Here is a 16,226-nt window from a genome sequence, read left to right on the forward strand (position 1 = left end):
TCATTTATTACGTTTAAGTTTCGAATACACAACACATCTTGTCTGTTATACGCAAAATAGGAAAGATACGCAGAGCGCGAAAGGCTTAGGTTTATCCTTGTCTGTTTTTTGTTATCTTTTAAGTTTATTTTTTTCGTTATTTTTGTTTTAAGTTTTTATTTTTTAACTATATGAGACAACAATGTAAATAAGCTAATTAAATAAAGCGAACAAAGGTTGAAAATAAAAGAGACATCGTCTTCTTGTTGAGTTGTAGCCATCGAAATTAAACTTAAAATCAAGCATTAAAAAAAGGTTAGATATTTTACAAAGAGAACTTAATTTAACAAGAAACCAATGTGTGACGTTGACCGCCATCTTTAATTTTATGTCATTATTCATCTTTGTTTAAAAAAAGAACAAGTTAAAGTTTCACGAAAACAATAAATAAAAATCGTTTAAAATCACCGAAAGCTTTATCTCGTCGATTTGTGTTGCACAAACAGCTGAAATGCAGTTAACGTGTTGTCCCAACTTCGTTAAAATCCCCCCTTTTCCCCCCACCAAGTAGTCCCCACTTCTCCTCTACCGTGCGGAACGACATTGGTAGGGTTGTTCCCGCCAAAGCGGCCGCCGCCACCACCACCACAATCTGCGCGCATAACGCGCAGGACATTTGATCGTCATCATCGTCGTGTAGTTTTTAAACTCGTTACAGTGTTGTGTGAAAACTGAGTTTTTGTTTTTGCTTGGGTTGGACAAGAAGTAGATACTTTGAGGAAAAAAAAGAATACTAGTTTACACTGTGTACTTGTAAGTTACTTAATCAATAAAGATGACTCGTAAGCGAAACCAGAGCTCAATGGGGGTTTTGTCTGTGTTTGTGGAAAGAATCTTACTTACTTTGACTTGTTGATTTCTCGGTTCAAGCTTCTCCACCTCAATTGTCTAGCTTGCGTCTTCAAGGCGGTGTAAAGCCATACTACCGTCTCTATGCCTCTCGCAATTAGGTCAATTTCGTCGGCATAAGCCAGTAGTTGAACTGAGTTGTCGCAAATCGTGCCTCTCGTGTCGTAAACACCAACTTCACCGGATTGATTGTCTGGTTCAGTCGGCACGCATCCAGCGCGTTCAGCGGCCTTGGCGACCTTCCGAATACTTGGCTTGCAGTAGAGTTGCGCCAGCTCGTGGTTCATCCTTCTCCTCCGTACATTGTTCCCACGCACGCCGCCAAAGATCGTCTTAACCACTCGCCGTTCGAAAACCTCAAGCGCTTGCAGATCCTCCTCGAGCATCGTCCACGTCTCGTGCCCGTAGAGAACGACCGGTATTATCAGCGTTTCGTTGTGTTTCAGCTTCTTGATGGCATCCTAAACTACCCTCATCGTGGATGCCGGCTCGTCCCCGTCGTCCCTAATACCGCTGACCTTCCGTCAAGATTCTCTCGTCCTTATCCCGGCACATTTTGTCCAACTCAGTCCACGTACTCGATGGCACTCGACGCCGCTGCGTTGATGGCTGCTTCCATGCAGGCGAGTTCACCCATCGTCTGGCAACCAGGGCTGAGCTCGAGGCTGAGCTGTAGGTTAGTCGCCGACTCACAAGTTTTTTTTTTTTTAAATAAAAATATAACTCAGCAGGGCCCAAGAGAAACTTAGCATTTTGCAAATTTGTCAAGTTGCCGATTTGTGCCTATCTGTGAATTCATCAAAGACGCATTGAAGCTAGAGTTGATCAAACCTGAGGAAAAATATAATTTCAGAGAGCGAACAAATGAAATTTATTGTCAATACGCAGAACGCAACAGAACAGTTACTGAAAAGAAATTACATTAAAATCAACGTAACAATCAAACACTTCATTCCGCTTCGGCAGCTCCCTCCTCCGCGCTGCTCTTAACAAACCTCGGATTGTGGATCCCAAAGCGGAAGCTAATCCTTCCGTCCTCGACAAAGCCCGAATTGTCGGCAAACACCCGCGACATCCGCTCGAACGGACTCCAGCCGATGCGCGTGCCCAGGCTAAACCCCTCGGACCCGTACTTACGCAGCGAGTACTGCCGATCGTCGTGGTTCACTAGCTCCACGTAGTACCGACGGCGAACCAGCTTCTGCTTCTTGGTTCGCGAGTTCAGCTTGATAAACACCGACAGGTACGACTCGTTGCAGCGTCGATTCGCCTTCGTGCGGACGACGTACAGACACCAGACGCGTTCCCGGTGGTCGATCACGTCCTGCGAGCGAAGCGTAATTACGCGGCGATCCTTGTTCCTGTTCGAAAACTGGAGCTTCTCCAGCGGGATTCGAAAGTAGCCGACGGTGAACTCTTCCCTGAAAACGATAAGTTACGTTAGTAATTCAAGCAATTCGTACCGTTTAACCCGCATACGTCTCGTTCAGCTTCTTCGTCAACTTCACGCAGTTCTTCGTCAGGTCCAGCTGTTCCTTCTTGAGCTCCAGCAGATTCGACGCCAGCGCCTGCACCTGCAGCACAACGTTGGCCGGTTTAATCCCAACGCGCATCGTCAGCACGTCCGCCTCCGTCACGAAGCCCAGCTCCTTCAGTTTGGCCATCTCTATCACCTCCACACGGTCACTGTTGAGCTCGGTTTCATGCTGTACGCGCAGCGTCTGGCACGGATCCTCGTGCGGCACCTCAATCAATACCCGGAACTGGACGCGATGCTTGAGCGCGCTCTGCTGCGACAGCTCAACGGTCAGATGGGTGCCCTTGAACACGCGCACGTTCCAAACGGTGACGCTGACGTCGGCGAGAATGTCGCTTCCAATCTGCTCGTACTTTGCGTCGTCAAAGTGGCGGAAAAAGTTCTCCAGCTCGATCGAGGCCGTCACGAAGCAGGGCGTCAGCGAGCTGATGGGAGGGGAGAAAAAAATGGTGGTTGTATTCAGCTGATTTTAGGTCGCATGTTTATCTTTAGAAAATGTTTTTTTTTTTTTTCATGATTTGATTATCAGTTTTTTTTGTTTTGAGCAGTGTTGTAAAATATCATACTTTCAGTTTTCAGCGACTACAATCATCATTCCTAAAATTTCATCACCCAATTTTTACTGCCCTTACTTCCGTCGCGAGATTCTCAGCACCAGAAATTGCCGGTCTCTATCGCGCAGGCCCGTGATACTGACGTAGCTTGCTGAAGCCGCCACCAAATGTTTGGTGGCGCTGTTTCGGGAATAACATTTCAGAGGGTCACAAATCAAAATATAATAAGTCTTATTTAATTTTTTGGAAAATAATCCAGTAGCTGCTCATATTGATTCTTTTCATTAAAATAAACCATAAATGCCGCCAACAACAATATATGTTTAGCATCAGGTCTCAGGCAAAGCTTCCCAGCAGGTGTCTTTTTCAAATCATCTGAAATGTCTTCCGCAAATTCTTATTTGGCCAATGAACTTACAGATCATCATAATGTTAATTTAAATCTACAAATTGAGGCGGTTGAGCTCAACCATGTTGTTGGGAAACCTTAAGAGCGAGTCCACGAACAGGGCATAGCCTAGGGCATAGCCCATTGTTAGGGACGTTATGGGGCTCACGTTGTGGGGCTTTACAAAAAAGCATGTTTTTCAGTCAAACAAACCAACTTCTATGGTACCCGTGGTTTGAATGTGTTGGTAAATTTTAGACAAGAAAGCCAAAACAGCTGTTTTTAGACATAAAAGTTTAAATTTAGAAACTTATTTTGTTGTTTTGTGTCTATTCCTACTGAAACAAATTAAAAAATATTCAAATATTGTGCAAAAACATTGCTAAAATCACTTCTCAATTCACCCCATGTGTCTCGATTTGCCCCGGATAATGGTACACATTTAATTTCATTTTAACTAACGAAACAAAAATAAAGAAAAAAAATATTTTCGTCCTTTCGATTTTGCGCCCTTTTCGTCATGTTACTCCCCATAATTTTGACACTAGACACCAAAACTTTGGTACTTTTTAGGCTTCAGTGACATTGTATGCAGATGACAGCCGAAGCATCCCCGTGCTATCGCGTGTTGACGCTATCTCTTGTAACATTATCTTTTTCTCTCTCATTCCCACATTTACAATCATCTTCCCCATCAACAGAACGTAGCCACAAAAGCCACCACAAAACAAAATTTGCCAACGCAGTTTAACGTGGTTGGTTCTCATTTTTCATTCTGGTTTTCGGAGAAAACAAAAGAATCTTCGGTGAGTGTGTATGAACGAAGAAAAGATAGAAAGTAATTAAAGAGCAATTCCATGTCAAATAGGGAATCGGTTGTACCGGACCCTCTCCGATTTCAATGAAACTTTGTAGACATGTTATCCTACGTTTACATAAGCCATTTTTGTGCATATTGAGCCAATTTCACTCGATAATGACATATGAGAAGGGCGAAAATGTTTCAAATATTTTTGTATTTCGTAATTTAAATCTTGCTTGTATCTCGAAGCCATTGCATCGTATCAAAAAGTGGCAAAAGACAAACTTTTAGGAAATTAGACGGGCTTTCTGAATAAAATTTACTGAAAGAAAAAAACACGCCACTTTAATGAGATTTTTAGATTTTTTAGTTTAAAAGTCAAATTTGAGGGTAACCCTACGTTTTTTTTTTTTTTTTTGTTCAAAACAGAACATTAACATTTTTAAAACCCGAACGTGGAAATCGATTCTACAGACAATTTCACATAAAAGTCTCCAAATAAAAATTAAAAAAATAAAATAAAATGTAAACAATGTAATTAAAATATAAAAATGTTGAAAAAACAAAGGTTTTGGATGTTTTTTGCCAATTTGAACATGAAAAATTTGGTTTTTCATCTCGAATATATTCACCGGAAAGCTCGTCCAATTTCCCATAAGTTTGCCTTTCACTATAAAAAAATAGACCACAAAAATCAGAATTCAAAAATTTCACAATTAAGAGATTTTAAAGTTCAAAATATTCAAAGTTCAGAACATTAAAAATTCAAATATTAAACAATGCTACAATTATTTTGTTAAAGAAATTATTATTAAAAATATTCAATAAATCAAAAAAAAAATTATAATTTGGGAACTCATTAGTTTTAGATTTAGGAGGTTTGTTAGTTTAAAAAAACAGAACTAAAAAATAATAATACTAAGATATTAAAATTTTAAAGTTTTAAATTTTTTGGAGTTTTGGGTTTTTTAAGTTGTTTTTTCAAATGAAAGAAAAAAAAGAATTTGTTTTTTTTATTTCAAAATTTTAAATTTTGAAATATTTTAATCCTTCTATTTCTTCACCCAAGAACCCAAGACGGAGGGGTCACAAAAAGAATGCACAACATTTCTTGACCGCGTGCCTTGCGAACTCCATACTTAGCTTTATAACGACGGTCGCTATACTTTGTGATATTTTGGCACAGGAATCATCAAATGATAGTTTTTTCTATCTTGCATTACATCACTGTTTTTTATCTTTGAAAGTTTGAAGTTTATAGCGTTTTGGTCCAACTTTTTTTAAGTTTTCATTTCAGGAGTTTTTTTTTTTTTTTTTGAAACGGTCTAATTAACTAAAAACCAAAACTCAAGGCGGTTTCAAAAACACCCAAAAAGCAAAAACTGGAAATTTTGTTTATTGGACCTTAAAAAAAACACCGGATTTGTTTATGTTTTAAATTCGTTAATTTTTAAATTATGAAATTAGAGAATTTAGATTTTTTTTCATGTTTATATGTTAGGAATTCAGGTTTTTGAATTTTGGAGCTTGAATATTAGTATTTTATGATGTAGAAATTTTAGAATTTTTGAATTTAAGAATTTCAGAACTTGAGAAACCTATAATTTGGAAAATATAATTTTTAAGTTTTAAGTTTTTTTTGATTGATTGTTTAATGACTTGGGAATTTAATATTTTTTAAATATATATTTTTTATACTTATGTGCCTTGAATTTTCGATTTTTTTTTTTAATTTTGGGATTTTTAATTTAAAGATTTAAATTATAGTTATAGGACTTCAGTTTTTAAGAATATTCACAATTTTAGAGTGTGAGAATAGAATCCTAAAGCCCTTTGTAAATTTTGAAGTACAACGGTAAAAAACACCATTAAAACTATTTTTTTTAATTTCAGAAGTCTTGTTTTTAAATTACATATGTTTAGAATTTTTAATTTTATTTTTAATTTCAGGAGTTTTGATTTTTTTTTGTTAGGCCGTAGCAAATATTTTTTAAAGTTTATGTCCCTCGACTCGACATAAACTTTGGAAAATATTTGCAACGACCTTAAAGGATTTAAAAAATTGAACTCTTTAGTCTTCAAATATAAGAATAAGGCTTTCTAATCGAAATTGACCAACACAATCAAACCTCTGGATGCCACAGAAGTTGGTTTGTTTGCATCAGAATTCTGCTTTCTCTTTCTCGCAAAAAATGTTTATCATGCTACTTTTATCTGTTTTTTTTTTACTGACTGCCCGATGGCAGCCAACATTTTTTATTTTTTTTGCTTCAATAATTATTTATTTGGCTTCTTGTTAATACATTTTTGGGCCAGGTTTAATCTTCTTAACTTCTTTTTCTTTTCCAACAAGTTGTAGCAGTTTTTTGTGTCTGCATAAACAAAGCATGGTTCTTTTGTTATTCGAAGTGGCTTTTCGTTTTCGTTGCTGCTGTTGATTGCGGTGTATGGTGTTTGTAGTTCGTTTTCGTGTCTATCTTGAAACAATAAATCGGGTGCGTTATCGTTGTCAATCTTCTTTTCTGGTTCTGTTGTTTTCACGGTGTCGTCTTCGTCTTCTTCATCTGATCTGGTGCTGTTGCTGTCCATGTGTTTTGATGCGACTGTGCATTTTTGCCCCGCATGTAGTTTTTGGGAACAATAGCGACACGTCTTAATTCGTTCTTTATGAACAATGTACGCCGATAGACCCTCAATCTTGACGAATGAAGGTATCGGCTTTTTGATTTTCATCCGCACGACCCTCACCCCGTTCGGGATACCGGGGAAGAAGTCGCGCCATACCTCGTTGTGGATTGAAGTTATCTCCCCGTATTGTTGTAGATGATCCTCGATGAGATGATTTGGCATTCGAGGTGGCAAATCGTGGACTATAACCTCGATAGTGCCATCCTCCACGTAGATCGGGATTAGGAACCGCTTCTTCTCATGCACAATGAAGTGCTTTGAATTGTGGTCCCTAGCGATGCGGAAAGCTTGTTCTGGCGTTGTTGTCTCGATGATGACCTGATTCCTCGACACGTTCACCTGCAGGTTACGCACCGACGACAGGTCCAGTTTGACTTGCTGCTGCAGAAAGTTCTGGATTGTCCCCAATTCGGGAACCGCTGGCATGACATTAAAGTCAAAAACCAGGGAGTTCTGGCGAAAAGTTTTCATTTCGTTTGGCACTAGAACAATGAACGACCTTGGGCCGCAACCGTCTCACAGAAGAAAGCGAACAGTTCACGAGCGCAAATGCGACCGCTCTGGCTGAGTGTAGAATAGCGACTGTGCAGCCAACATATTTCGCAGGGAGCGTTCTTTTATTACGTAACGCAGTTGGGGGGGAGGGGGGGTCGGAGGCCGTGTTACGCTCCATACAAAATTTTTAAAATTTGTATGGAAATTTTGTTACGAGGGGGGGAGGGGTCTAAAAATTCGATTTTTTGCGTTACGTAATAAAAGAACGCTCCCAGGGACTGTGACAGCTCGATCTTTGTAGGCATCAAGACACTGTGACTAGGATTTAAAAGTTTTTGAGTTAAATCATTTATTTTCACAATTTTACCGGAAAGTGATAGCAAATCTTATGCAAACGAATCCGCTGCCATGTAAAACAAGCATAAAATGTGTTGGTAATTTTTTGACTAGAAAGCCTTATCTTATAATAAAATTACAGAATTTTTAAGATTTGTTGTAATTTTGAAACATTATTATTTTAATTTCAAAATGTTTAAAATAACAAAAAAAAAACATGTTTTGCACGAAAAGAAAGCGCAACTTTTATTACCGTGTTTCTTGCAAGCTCCGTACTAAGCTTTATCAAGCAACTGTCAAACGTGTGTGGTAAATTGTGCTGAGGTGAATTCAAATTTCCAAAAGTGAGTTTCTTTCTTCTTTCAAATTGACCGTTACATTGCTGTTTAATGGATGTTGAAAGATATTAAGGTCTGTTTGTCTATGATTCGAGTCAAAATATGCTTGAATGATCGAAGAAATTTCAACTAGTTTGATAAATAGTTCTGTTTGTCAGCGCAACTCACCTCTGAAAATCAAACCCATCAATCTGTGGCGGATGCAGCGCTGCTGCGTTCGGCACCAGCCCGTTCGCTTCCTCTTTCAACCGCTCAAACTGCTGAATCAACTCATGCTTCGGCAGCAGCCGCACCTGCTCCTGCAACTTCCGGAAGCTCTCGGCCCGCTTCACCGGCGCCTCCTTCCGCAGCTCGCACAGCTTCACCTTCTCCTCCAGCCAGCTGCCCACCTCCTGCTTGGCCTTCTCCACCAGCCGGTCCAACTCCTGCCCTATTTCCGCCCCGTTGCGTCGGATCAACTGCTCGTTGAACTCCGTCTGCGGCACCAGCTGGCCAAATTCGTCCAGCGCTTCGCCCACCTCGCCCAGAACCTTCTCCATCTGGACGGAGCTTTCGCGGTACACGTCGTCGAGGTTGTCGATGACGTGGCGCTTGTGGTCCGGCGTGTTCAGGAAGCATCCGCCGCAAATGCGCACCCCGCACGTCAGGCAGAACAGGTTCAGCTCGGCGTCATGATCGCGACAGAGCTCGACCTTGCCGCGCTTCTCCTCCTCGACACAGGGTGGGCAGATGGTGCGCTGGGTGAACGAGAGCCAGCAGTCGAAGCACTTCCAGCAGAAGCTTTTCTGGCAGAGCGTGCAGGAAATCGGATTTCCGGTCGATTCCTTGCAGGAACTGCACGAGGTGACCTTGGGGGTCGGGGTCGCCATCGTCGTCTGGGAGGAGCTGGGAGAACCTTCGTTGGACTCGGACTTGATCTTGATGCGCTTGGTTTTGCTGCTGCTGCTGGTTGAAACCTGCTGGTCCGGGGAGATCCGTTTCTTTTGCACGTGCTTTTTCGTACTCTTGGAGGAGGGTGCGGGAGAGCTTTGGGAATCCATTTCGAGAAAATTCGTTGAACACGAACGGACACGCTTGCTGCGATTGAAAATAATCCAGCGGGGTTGGGGTAGAGTTCACAAATGACGTGACGATTACCACTGAACCATCTTTTGGAAATGAGAAGTACTAGATTTCACAAGTAAATATATTCTAGTACTGCAAGTAGCTCACTCACTGTCGCACCCCTCCTCTGAACTGTCATCCCTTTAAATACACAAATAAAAATAAACGAAATGAAACGTCAGTGATTAGTGCGATTCTCTCCGCCGCGGACACCTCTTTGCTGCTCTGCTGCTGGTCGATTCCTAGCCCTTCCGCCGTCATTAACTCGAGTGGAAGTGTTTTCCCCCTTGCAAGAAGCATCGAAATCGCGTGACACGATGATGCAGCTGCTGGACAAGGTTCTCACCTTCATCAACTACTGGTGGTTCCGCTACCTGATGGTCACCGAGCTCTACATGGTCGAAAGCTGGGAACGCGTGACCATTCGTGAGTGCTTGTCGTGAATCACCTCTGTTTACACTTTTCACGACCTCTCAAACTCTTCCAGACGTGCTCCTCGTTTCGATCTTCATGCTCCAGTGGTACTTCAACTGTAAGGTCATCCTGCCCTTCACCGGAAACATGCTGGGAATTCTGCCCGTGGATCAGCAGCTAGCGCCGGGTTACCATCCCAAGTAGAGAGGTTAAGCTTTAGGGTTAGGGCAAATTTAGGGCCGGACAAGTATTTTTGCGGGAAGAGAAATCTCACCCAACCCAACACTATGAAACATCCCAACCAATTTTAATAATCCACGAGAAGAGGAAATCAGAGTTTATCAACTTATACACGAATCTGATCAGCATGCATGGCGGTTGCTTCTCACTTAGTGAAGAAAAAAAAGAAAGAAAACAACTAACTAATATATATATTTTAACAATTAGAGTGCGTTCTATGTTGCTAATAGTTGTTGTTCTCCACTATTACTGATGGTCACCCAAATATTTAGTTTGAGCAAGTTTAAAAATCAATTTTATGTTGAGGACATTATTTAACCCAGACAAGAGATGTAATCTGAGCTCAATGAGTTTCAAAACGATATACACAACTTATTAAACATGTAAACGAAACAATTTCTGTTTGAATCGCCCTCTCAATTTACGCGTAGTCATATCACCAAGCCGAAGTGGTTGTCAAAAGTTCGTTTTGGATTAAGTTCTTATCGGTTGCAACAGATATGAAATTATTGCTCATGAATAGATAAGCGGCAAAGACCTGACCACGAGCACGTTGTTTGCGTTCGAGCATAAAGCTATCAATCAGTTTGGCTCACACCTCTGTTATCTTTGGTTTGCGCTCAGATTGGCGTCCGGTTGTCTTTTGGTTGTTCGGAGTACGTGAACGAAGTGATAGCTTCGAGAATAGATTAGTTGATTTTGTATTTTGTCTTTAGTGGTGATTGTTGCACTCGGCCCTAATAAACTCACGATCGAGATTTCTTGATAGTAAGATAACGATCTATCATCGAGAAATTACGATAAAAATTCTACGATCGAGAAATCTCGATTGTGGATCGGCAAACTACGATCCAAATTTGTAATATGAAGCAATTTCAAAAACAACGAAAAATCGAATAAATAAACATTACAAATTTCAAAGACATATCAAAATTTCAAAAACATCAAACAATTTTTTTTTTTATTTCAGCTGTTTAAAAAAAAAGTTTAACGTTTTTTCTAAATTTTAAGGATTCAAATACTCCAGACTCGATTATCCGAAATCCTCGGAAAAATTTCACTTCGGATAATCTATATAAAACTTTCGAAACTTTTAGAATTTTTAAATTTTCAGAATTTTATTAATTGCAAAATTTTTTGGATTTTTTTTAAATTTTTTGAAATTTTCTTAATTGTTTAATTTAGTAGATATTTTGTTTTTCTGGAAATTTTTATTTTTTTTTTATCTTAAATTTTTTTTGTCGCTTTAGGCCGTTGCAAATATTTTTCAAAGTTTATGTCGCCCCCCTTCAAAGTTGGCCTGAATAATCAGGGGGCAAAAAAATATTTTTTCGAAAAACTTCAAAATTTTAATGAAAATTAAAGTTTAATCAACTGAAAACCAGTTAAAATGCATTTTCCCGCGTTTATAATCATATTTAGCATGTTTGAACTCCTTTGAATTTTCATGAAATGCCAATGTACAGTCCCACGAAAAGTTTTTTTTTTTGCGAAAAAAAAATTACGTCAATACCTCGATATTTTCAAAACTAATGATTGGAAAGCAACTGTACGCCTGTAAAATGCATTTTAAAACACTTTTTTTTATCCAAATGTTGAAACCTAGGCTTGTAATTTCAATTTTTATATTTTTTTTATTTTTTGCCCCCCCCCCCCCCTCGGCTTTGGTCAGCGCCGCGGGACATAAATTTCAAAAAATATTTGCAACGGCCTTAGAAATTTTTAAAATTTTTTGGACTGTTTTGAATTTTCAATTGTTAAATTTTGTGGAATTTATGAATTTTTGAAATTTTTGAGAATTAGATTTTGTTGAATTTTTGAAATTTTTGGAATATTTGATATTATTATTAGATTATGCATTTTTTTATTTTTTTAGAAATTTTTAAATTTTCAGAATTTTTAAATTTTCAAATTTAGGCCGGTACAAATATTTTTGAAAGTTTTTGTCACACACACAGTTTCAATTGTTCGATTGTAAAAGTTTAGAATTTTAAGAATTTTGAGATTTTTTTTTATTTTTCAGATATTTCAAGTTTTTTTTTTGAATTTCAGGAACTTAAAAAAATGGATTTAATTTAAAAAAATAGAATTTGTGGATCTTTTACATTTTTTGGAAATTTTATTTTTTTAGGATATTTATAGAATATTTTGAATTTTTGGGAAGAATTTTTAAGAATTTTTAACACTTTTGAATTTTTTAGAATTATTTTTTTTTTATTTTTGGATCTGTAAGAATTTTTGGAAATTTTAGAATTTTTAAAATTTCTGGAATTTTTGTTTTTTTTTTGATTTTTAGAATTTTTAGAATTTGTGGATTTTTTGGAATTTTTGATTTTTTTTTGGATATTTGGAATTTTTGGAGTTTTTAGAATCTTTACATTTTTTTGATTTTGTAGAAATTTTTTATTTTGTTCAATTTTTTAAATCTTTAAATTTATGAAATTTTTCAATTTTTTTTTTAATTTTTAGACAGTTTTAAATTTATGGAATTCACAGTTTCTGTTTTTCAATTTTGTAGATTTTTTGGGACTTTTGACTTTTTGAAATTTTTGGAACTGTTGCGATTTGAATTTTTAGATTTTCTTGTTTTTTTTTAAATTTTAATATGTATTTAAATAAATTTAAAAAAAATAAAAAAGGAGGTACTACAATTTTAATATCTGGAGTTTTTTTTGAAAAGGTCCAATAAACAAAATTTTCAGTTTTTGCTTTTTGGGTGTTTTTCAATACCCCTGGCTCAAGGCGGTTTCAAAAACACCCAAAAAGCAAAAACTGGAAATTTTGTTTATAGGACCTTTTCAAAAAAAACTCCAGATATGTACTTTGAGATTTCGACACTAAGGTATTTAAAAACTCAAAAGCTCAAAAATAAAAAATAAATAAACTTTTTAAAATTAAAAGAGAAATCATAAATTATAATTCGAAAAGTTTAAAAAATCTGAAATTTATAAATTCAAACAAATTTGTTAAATCATAAATTTTAAAAACTTCTAAATTTTAATTTCTGAGATCCTACAATTTGAAAAACTTAAAACCGATCGAATATGCTTGTCAAAGTTCCTTCCGAATAATCAAATCGCGAAATTTATTACTTTCTCAAAATGTGGGTTTCTATCCAAAAATAAGTCTCAAAAAATGCTCCAAAGTTATCTGGTTTTCTGTAATTTGAGATGATGCTATTTAAGAATTTAAGCAATAAGAATTTAAGAATTTTATTATTTTAGAATTTAAGGACATATGAATAGGAGAATTTTAAAAGGATATTTGGATTTATAAATAAAGATTTTATTATATTAAATTCAATTTTTTAAAGATAATTTGAGAATTAACTTCCAAGGAGGAAACTTTCAAGAAAATTGTCAATGATTAATTTCTTATTTTTTTAAATTCTTATTTTTTTTGTAATTAGGATTTTTATTTTAACATTTTGTATTTTTTTCAAAACTTTTGATCTTTTATTTTTTTTCTCAAAAGACCTCAAACGGCGCATAAGGAGCAGCCGTTACGTTTCGCTGTTACGGTGTTTGCTTTGTAAGCGAATGTTTATGGGTTCGATTCCCGTAAGCTCCCAAAGAGATAGTTAAGAACATAGAAACTTGAAATCTGGATTTTTAAAAGTAAGGTTGAATAAACAAAGTTTAATTTTTTACTTTTACTAAAAAAAGCAAAATGTTTTAAAAAGTTTATTTCCAAAAAAAAAACTTTTGAAATGTTGAATATGAACGAAAAACCAAATCAATCTTTTTAATAGGTACCTAAGTAAAAATGCTAACCAATGGGCTATAGCGACTTGGTGGTTTTAGAATACTTTAACAACCAAGAGCGAGTTGAGACGCTTTAACCACGCCATATAGTGTCCAGGGCATTCGTGGAAATGCAGTGTCCCATCCCGGAGGGTCCGGTATTAGCATGGTGCTCCCAACGAATAATTGTCTAAAACTCAAATCCAAAACGAATGGTGGTGCGTTTCCACATTTCTTCCTGCCCTGTAAATTCAGAATTGTGTTGTTGTTTGCACATTACGAGAAAACTTAACCCGCTTTAACGAATTATCTCTGCGGTAAACTTTACGTTGTAGGCCTGGCCACTAGGGTTTGTTTAGATGTAGATGTAAACAAAGTGGGATCATTCGAAAATCACGTTACGCATTCTCTCTATTCAGCACCCAGGTAAATGATATAGAAAATATTACACTTCAAACACACTATAGTATACATACACGAATGCAACCATAAATCGGTGCGCTTGGTACGGTATGTCCACGCATCCTTCCTCTCCTGTACTTTCTGTGAAATGTTTTCCGTTCTCTAAATACTATTTCAAAGAAAGAAAAGAGCGATTTTATTATATCAAGCGAGATATCAAAAGTAGTTAATTTCCACAAGTAAGAAGTGAGGGTGGGTCAACATAATCAACAAAATTTAAGAAATGGGCCGTTATTTGTAATAAAACTTTAAAAGGGAAAAAGTTACTCAAAAAAATTGTTAAACTTTTATAGAGCGTGTCTATTATTTTCTGACTTTACCAGACACCAAATTGAACCGGAAATGTTAGCGCGAGGAACAGATTTTACAAGCAAAAAAAAACTTGGTATTTTTTACTGGCTTTTGAAATTTTATTTTCTCACAAAGTTTTGCTCAACGAAGTTACATTCAGCGCGACGAATTGTAAAACTAGCTTCCTTACATACTACAGATTACATACGAATATTATATGAGTTTCTCTTTGTTTTAGTAATTTAGCAGTGCCACTGCCACAACATAACCTTTTCATCGTTTCAAGTGCTTGTTTGTTAGTTGATTTGCTAACGACTAAAAAGGAAACCAAATTTTGAGTTGACAGTCGACTTTCGTAGTGTTTCAGTATACAGTTTGTTAATTTTGAATACATATTTTAAACTTTGAATAATGTATTTCTGTCTATTCAGCGAGAGCTTTTAAGCGACATCAAGTCGAATCGAAACCGGATTAATTTCCCTTCGTGGTTTCACTATTCTTTAAAACTACTACAAAAAATTATATAAAGTGGTAAAGTGGTTAATCGCGTTTGGACTTTTTGGAGCTGCCGGCGCCGTCCGCGTCCCCATCGGCCGCCGTTTCGTTGAGGATCCGCTTCAGAATGATGGTCGCCGAGCGTGGTTTCATGTTCCGATGGACCACAACCGGCGTGGGTTCCACCGACACCGAGCCCGGTCCACCGCCGGCCTTGCTGAGGTTGGCCAGCAGTTCGCGGTTTTTCGTCTCGGATTCGTCGAGCCGGCGCCGCAGGTCGCGAATCTCCAGGCTGTTCCGCATGACCTGCGAGCGCAGCTGCTTCATCTGGTTCCGGTCGCCCTGGATTGCGGCGATCATTTTATTGATCGTGAGTCGCATTTTGCGCGATTTGTGCGTCACGCGGACCAGTGACGCCTGGTTGATGCGGCTGCCGGTGCAAGCCGACGGCGAACTTTGGTGGCACTGCTGAGATGAAGCGGACGGCGACGGGATCATCACCTTGTGCGGGGAGATTGGCGTCAGCGTTGGGAGGATTAGCTTCTCGCCGTTTACGTCGCACGGCAGGACAACCTCATTCTGGATGAAACCCGGCGTCGGGAACGGCAAGTGACTTCCGCCCGGATGGTGCTGCACGCCCATGATCCGCTTCAACCGGTGGGCAATGTTCTCGTCAAAGTGTTCAATCGCCATCGACGAGATGTCGCGCAGTTCTTGCAGCACCTCGTGCGCCCTCAACGGCTTCGACGTGCCCTCAATCAGCTTCAGAATGTTGAACACCTGGAAAGAAAAGATTTTGTAAGACTCTTCAAACAGGATTAAAGAATTGATTCTACCTCATCGATGACCTTGCCCGGAATAAAGCAGCACAGGTCTTTGTCCACGTACTTGGAGTACGTCATCGACAGCATCGAAATGCGCGTCTCGATGCAGGTCAGAATGTCCGAGTGCTTCGCCAGCGGATGGTTCCGCCGTTCCGATTCGCGCCTCGGCAGCTGCATCTTGATGGCCTTCAGATTCGCGTTGTGCCGTTTAATCATCTTCAGGAAGCCCCGATTCAGCAGCGATTGGCACACCTGGTCCACCTTCCTGCAAATCTACAAAAGGACACAACATTAAACAATCTCCACCCGCTTCGTTCGTTTCGGAACATCCGACACTCACAATTCGCTTCTTGGCGATTTCGTCGTAGCTCAGGTATTCAAAGATTTCCTCGAGGATTTCCACCGGCAAATCCAGCACGTTCATGGCCTTCGGCGCGTCCTCGTTGGAGGCCATGGTGGGAACGCGGATTGAGGGACACGCACCAAGCGTTTTATTTTGGAAAATCTTGCCCCAGGAAACGCGACCGAGAAGGAAAAAAACAAACTCTGTTTGGGATGTTGACAGTTGTTTGCTCGAGCTGAGGGTGCGTCAATGGATTGGAAGTTGGGCGAGGTAGACCGGCAAGC

General features: G+C 38.6%; 3 protein-coding genes across 3 annotated transcripts; 1 reads left to right on the top strand and 2 right to left on the bottom strand.

Moving 5' to 3' along the window:
• Positions 1-127: 127 nt before the first annotated feature.
• On the bottom strand, positions 128-9,150 carry LOC120412583 (uncharacterized). The gene is made up of 3 exons (XM_039573097.2): positions 8,195-9,150; positions 2,368-2,850; positions 128-2,309 (listed from the first exon to the last, which is right to left on the bottom strand). Exons 1-3 carry the CDS (start codon positions 9,064-9,066, stop codon positions 1,838-1,840), a joined length of 1,827 nt encoding a protein of 608 aa, XP_039429031.1. The 5' UTR covers positions 9,067-9,150; the 3' UTR covers positions 128-1,837.
• Positions 9,151-9,307: 157 nt separating this feature from the next.
• Positions 9,308-10,180, top strand: LOC120412586 (serine palmitoyltransferase small subunit A-B). The gene is made up of 2 exons (XM_039573099.2): positions 9,308-9,556; positions 9,618-10,180. The coding sequence occupies exons 1-2, from the start codon at positions 9,448-9,450 to the stop codon at positions 9,746-9,748; spliced, it is 240 nt and encodes a 79-aa protein (XP_039429033.1). The 5' UTR covers positions 9,308-9,447; the 3' UTR covers positions 9,749-10,180.
• Positions 10,181-14,375: 4,195 nt separating this feature from the next.
• On the bottom strand, positions 14,376-16,173 carry LOC120412585 (F-box only protein 28). The gene is made up of 3 exons (XM_039573098.2): positions 15,940-16,173; positions 15,612-15,872; positions 14,376-15,555 (listed from the first exon to the last, which is right to left on the bottom strand). The coding sequence occupies exons 1-3, from the start codon at positions 16,051-16,053 to the stop codon at positions 14,821-14,823; spliced, it is 1,110 nt and encodes a 369-aa protein (XP_039429032.1). The 5' UTR covers positions 16,054-16,173; the 3' UTR covers positions 14,376-14,820.
• Positions 16,174-16,226: the final 53 nt, after the last annotated feature.

This window comes from Culex pipiens, chromosome 3, assembly GCF_016801865.2.
Source record: "Culex pipiens pallens isolate TS chromosome 3, TS_CPP_V2, whole genome shotgun sequence".
NCBI classification, from domain to species: Eukaryota; Metazoa; Arthropoda; class Insecta; order Diptera; family Culicidae; genus Culex; species Culex pipiens.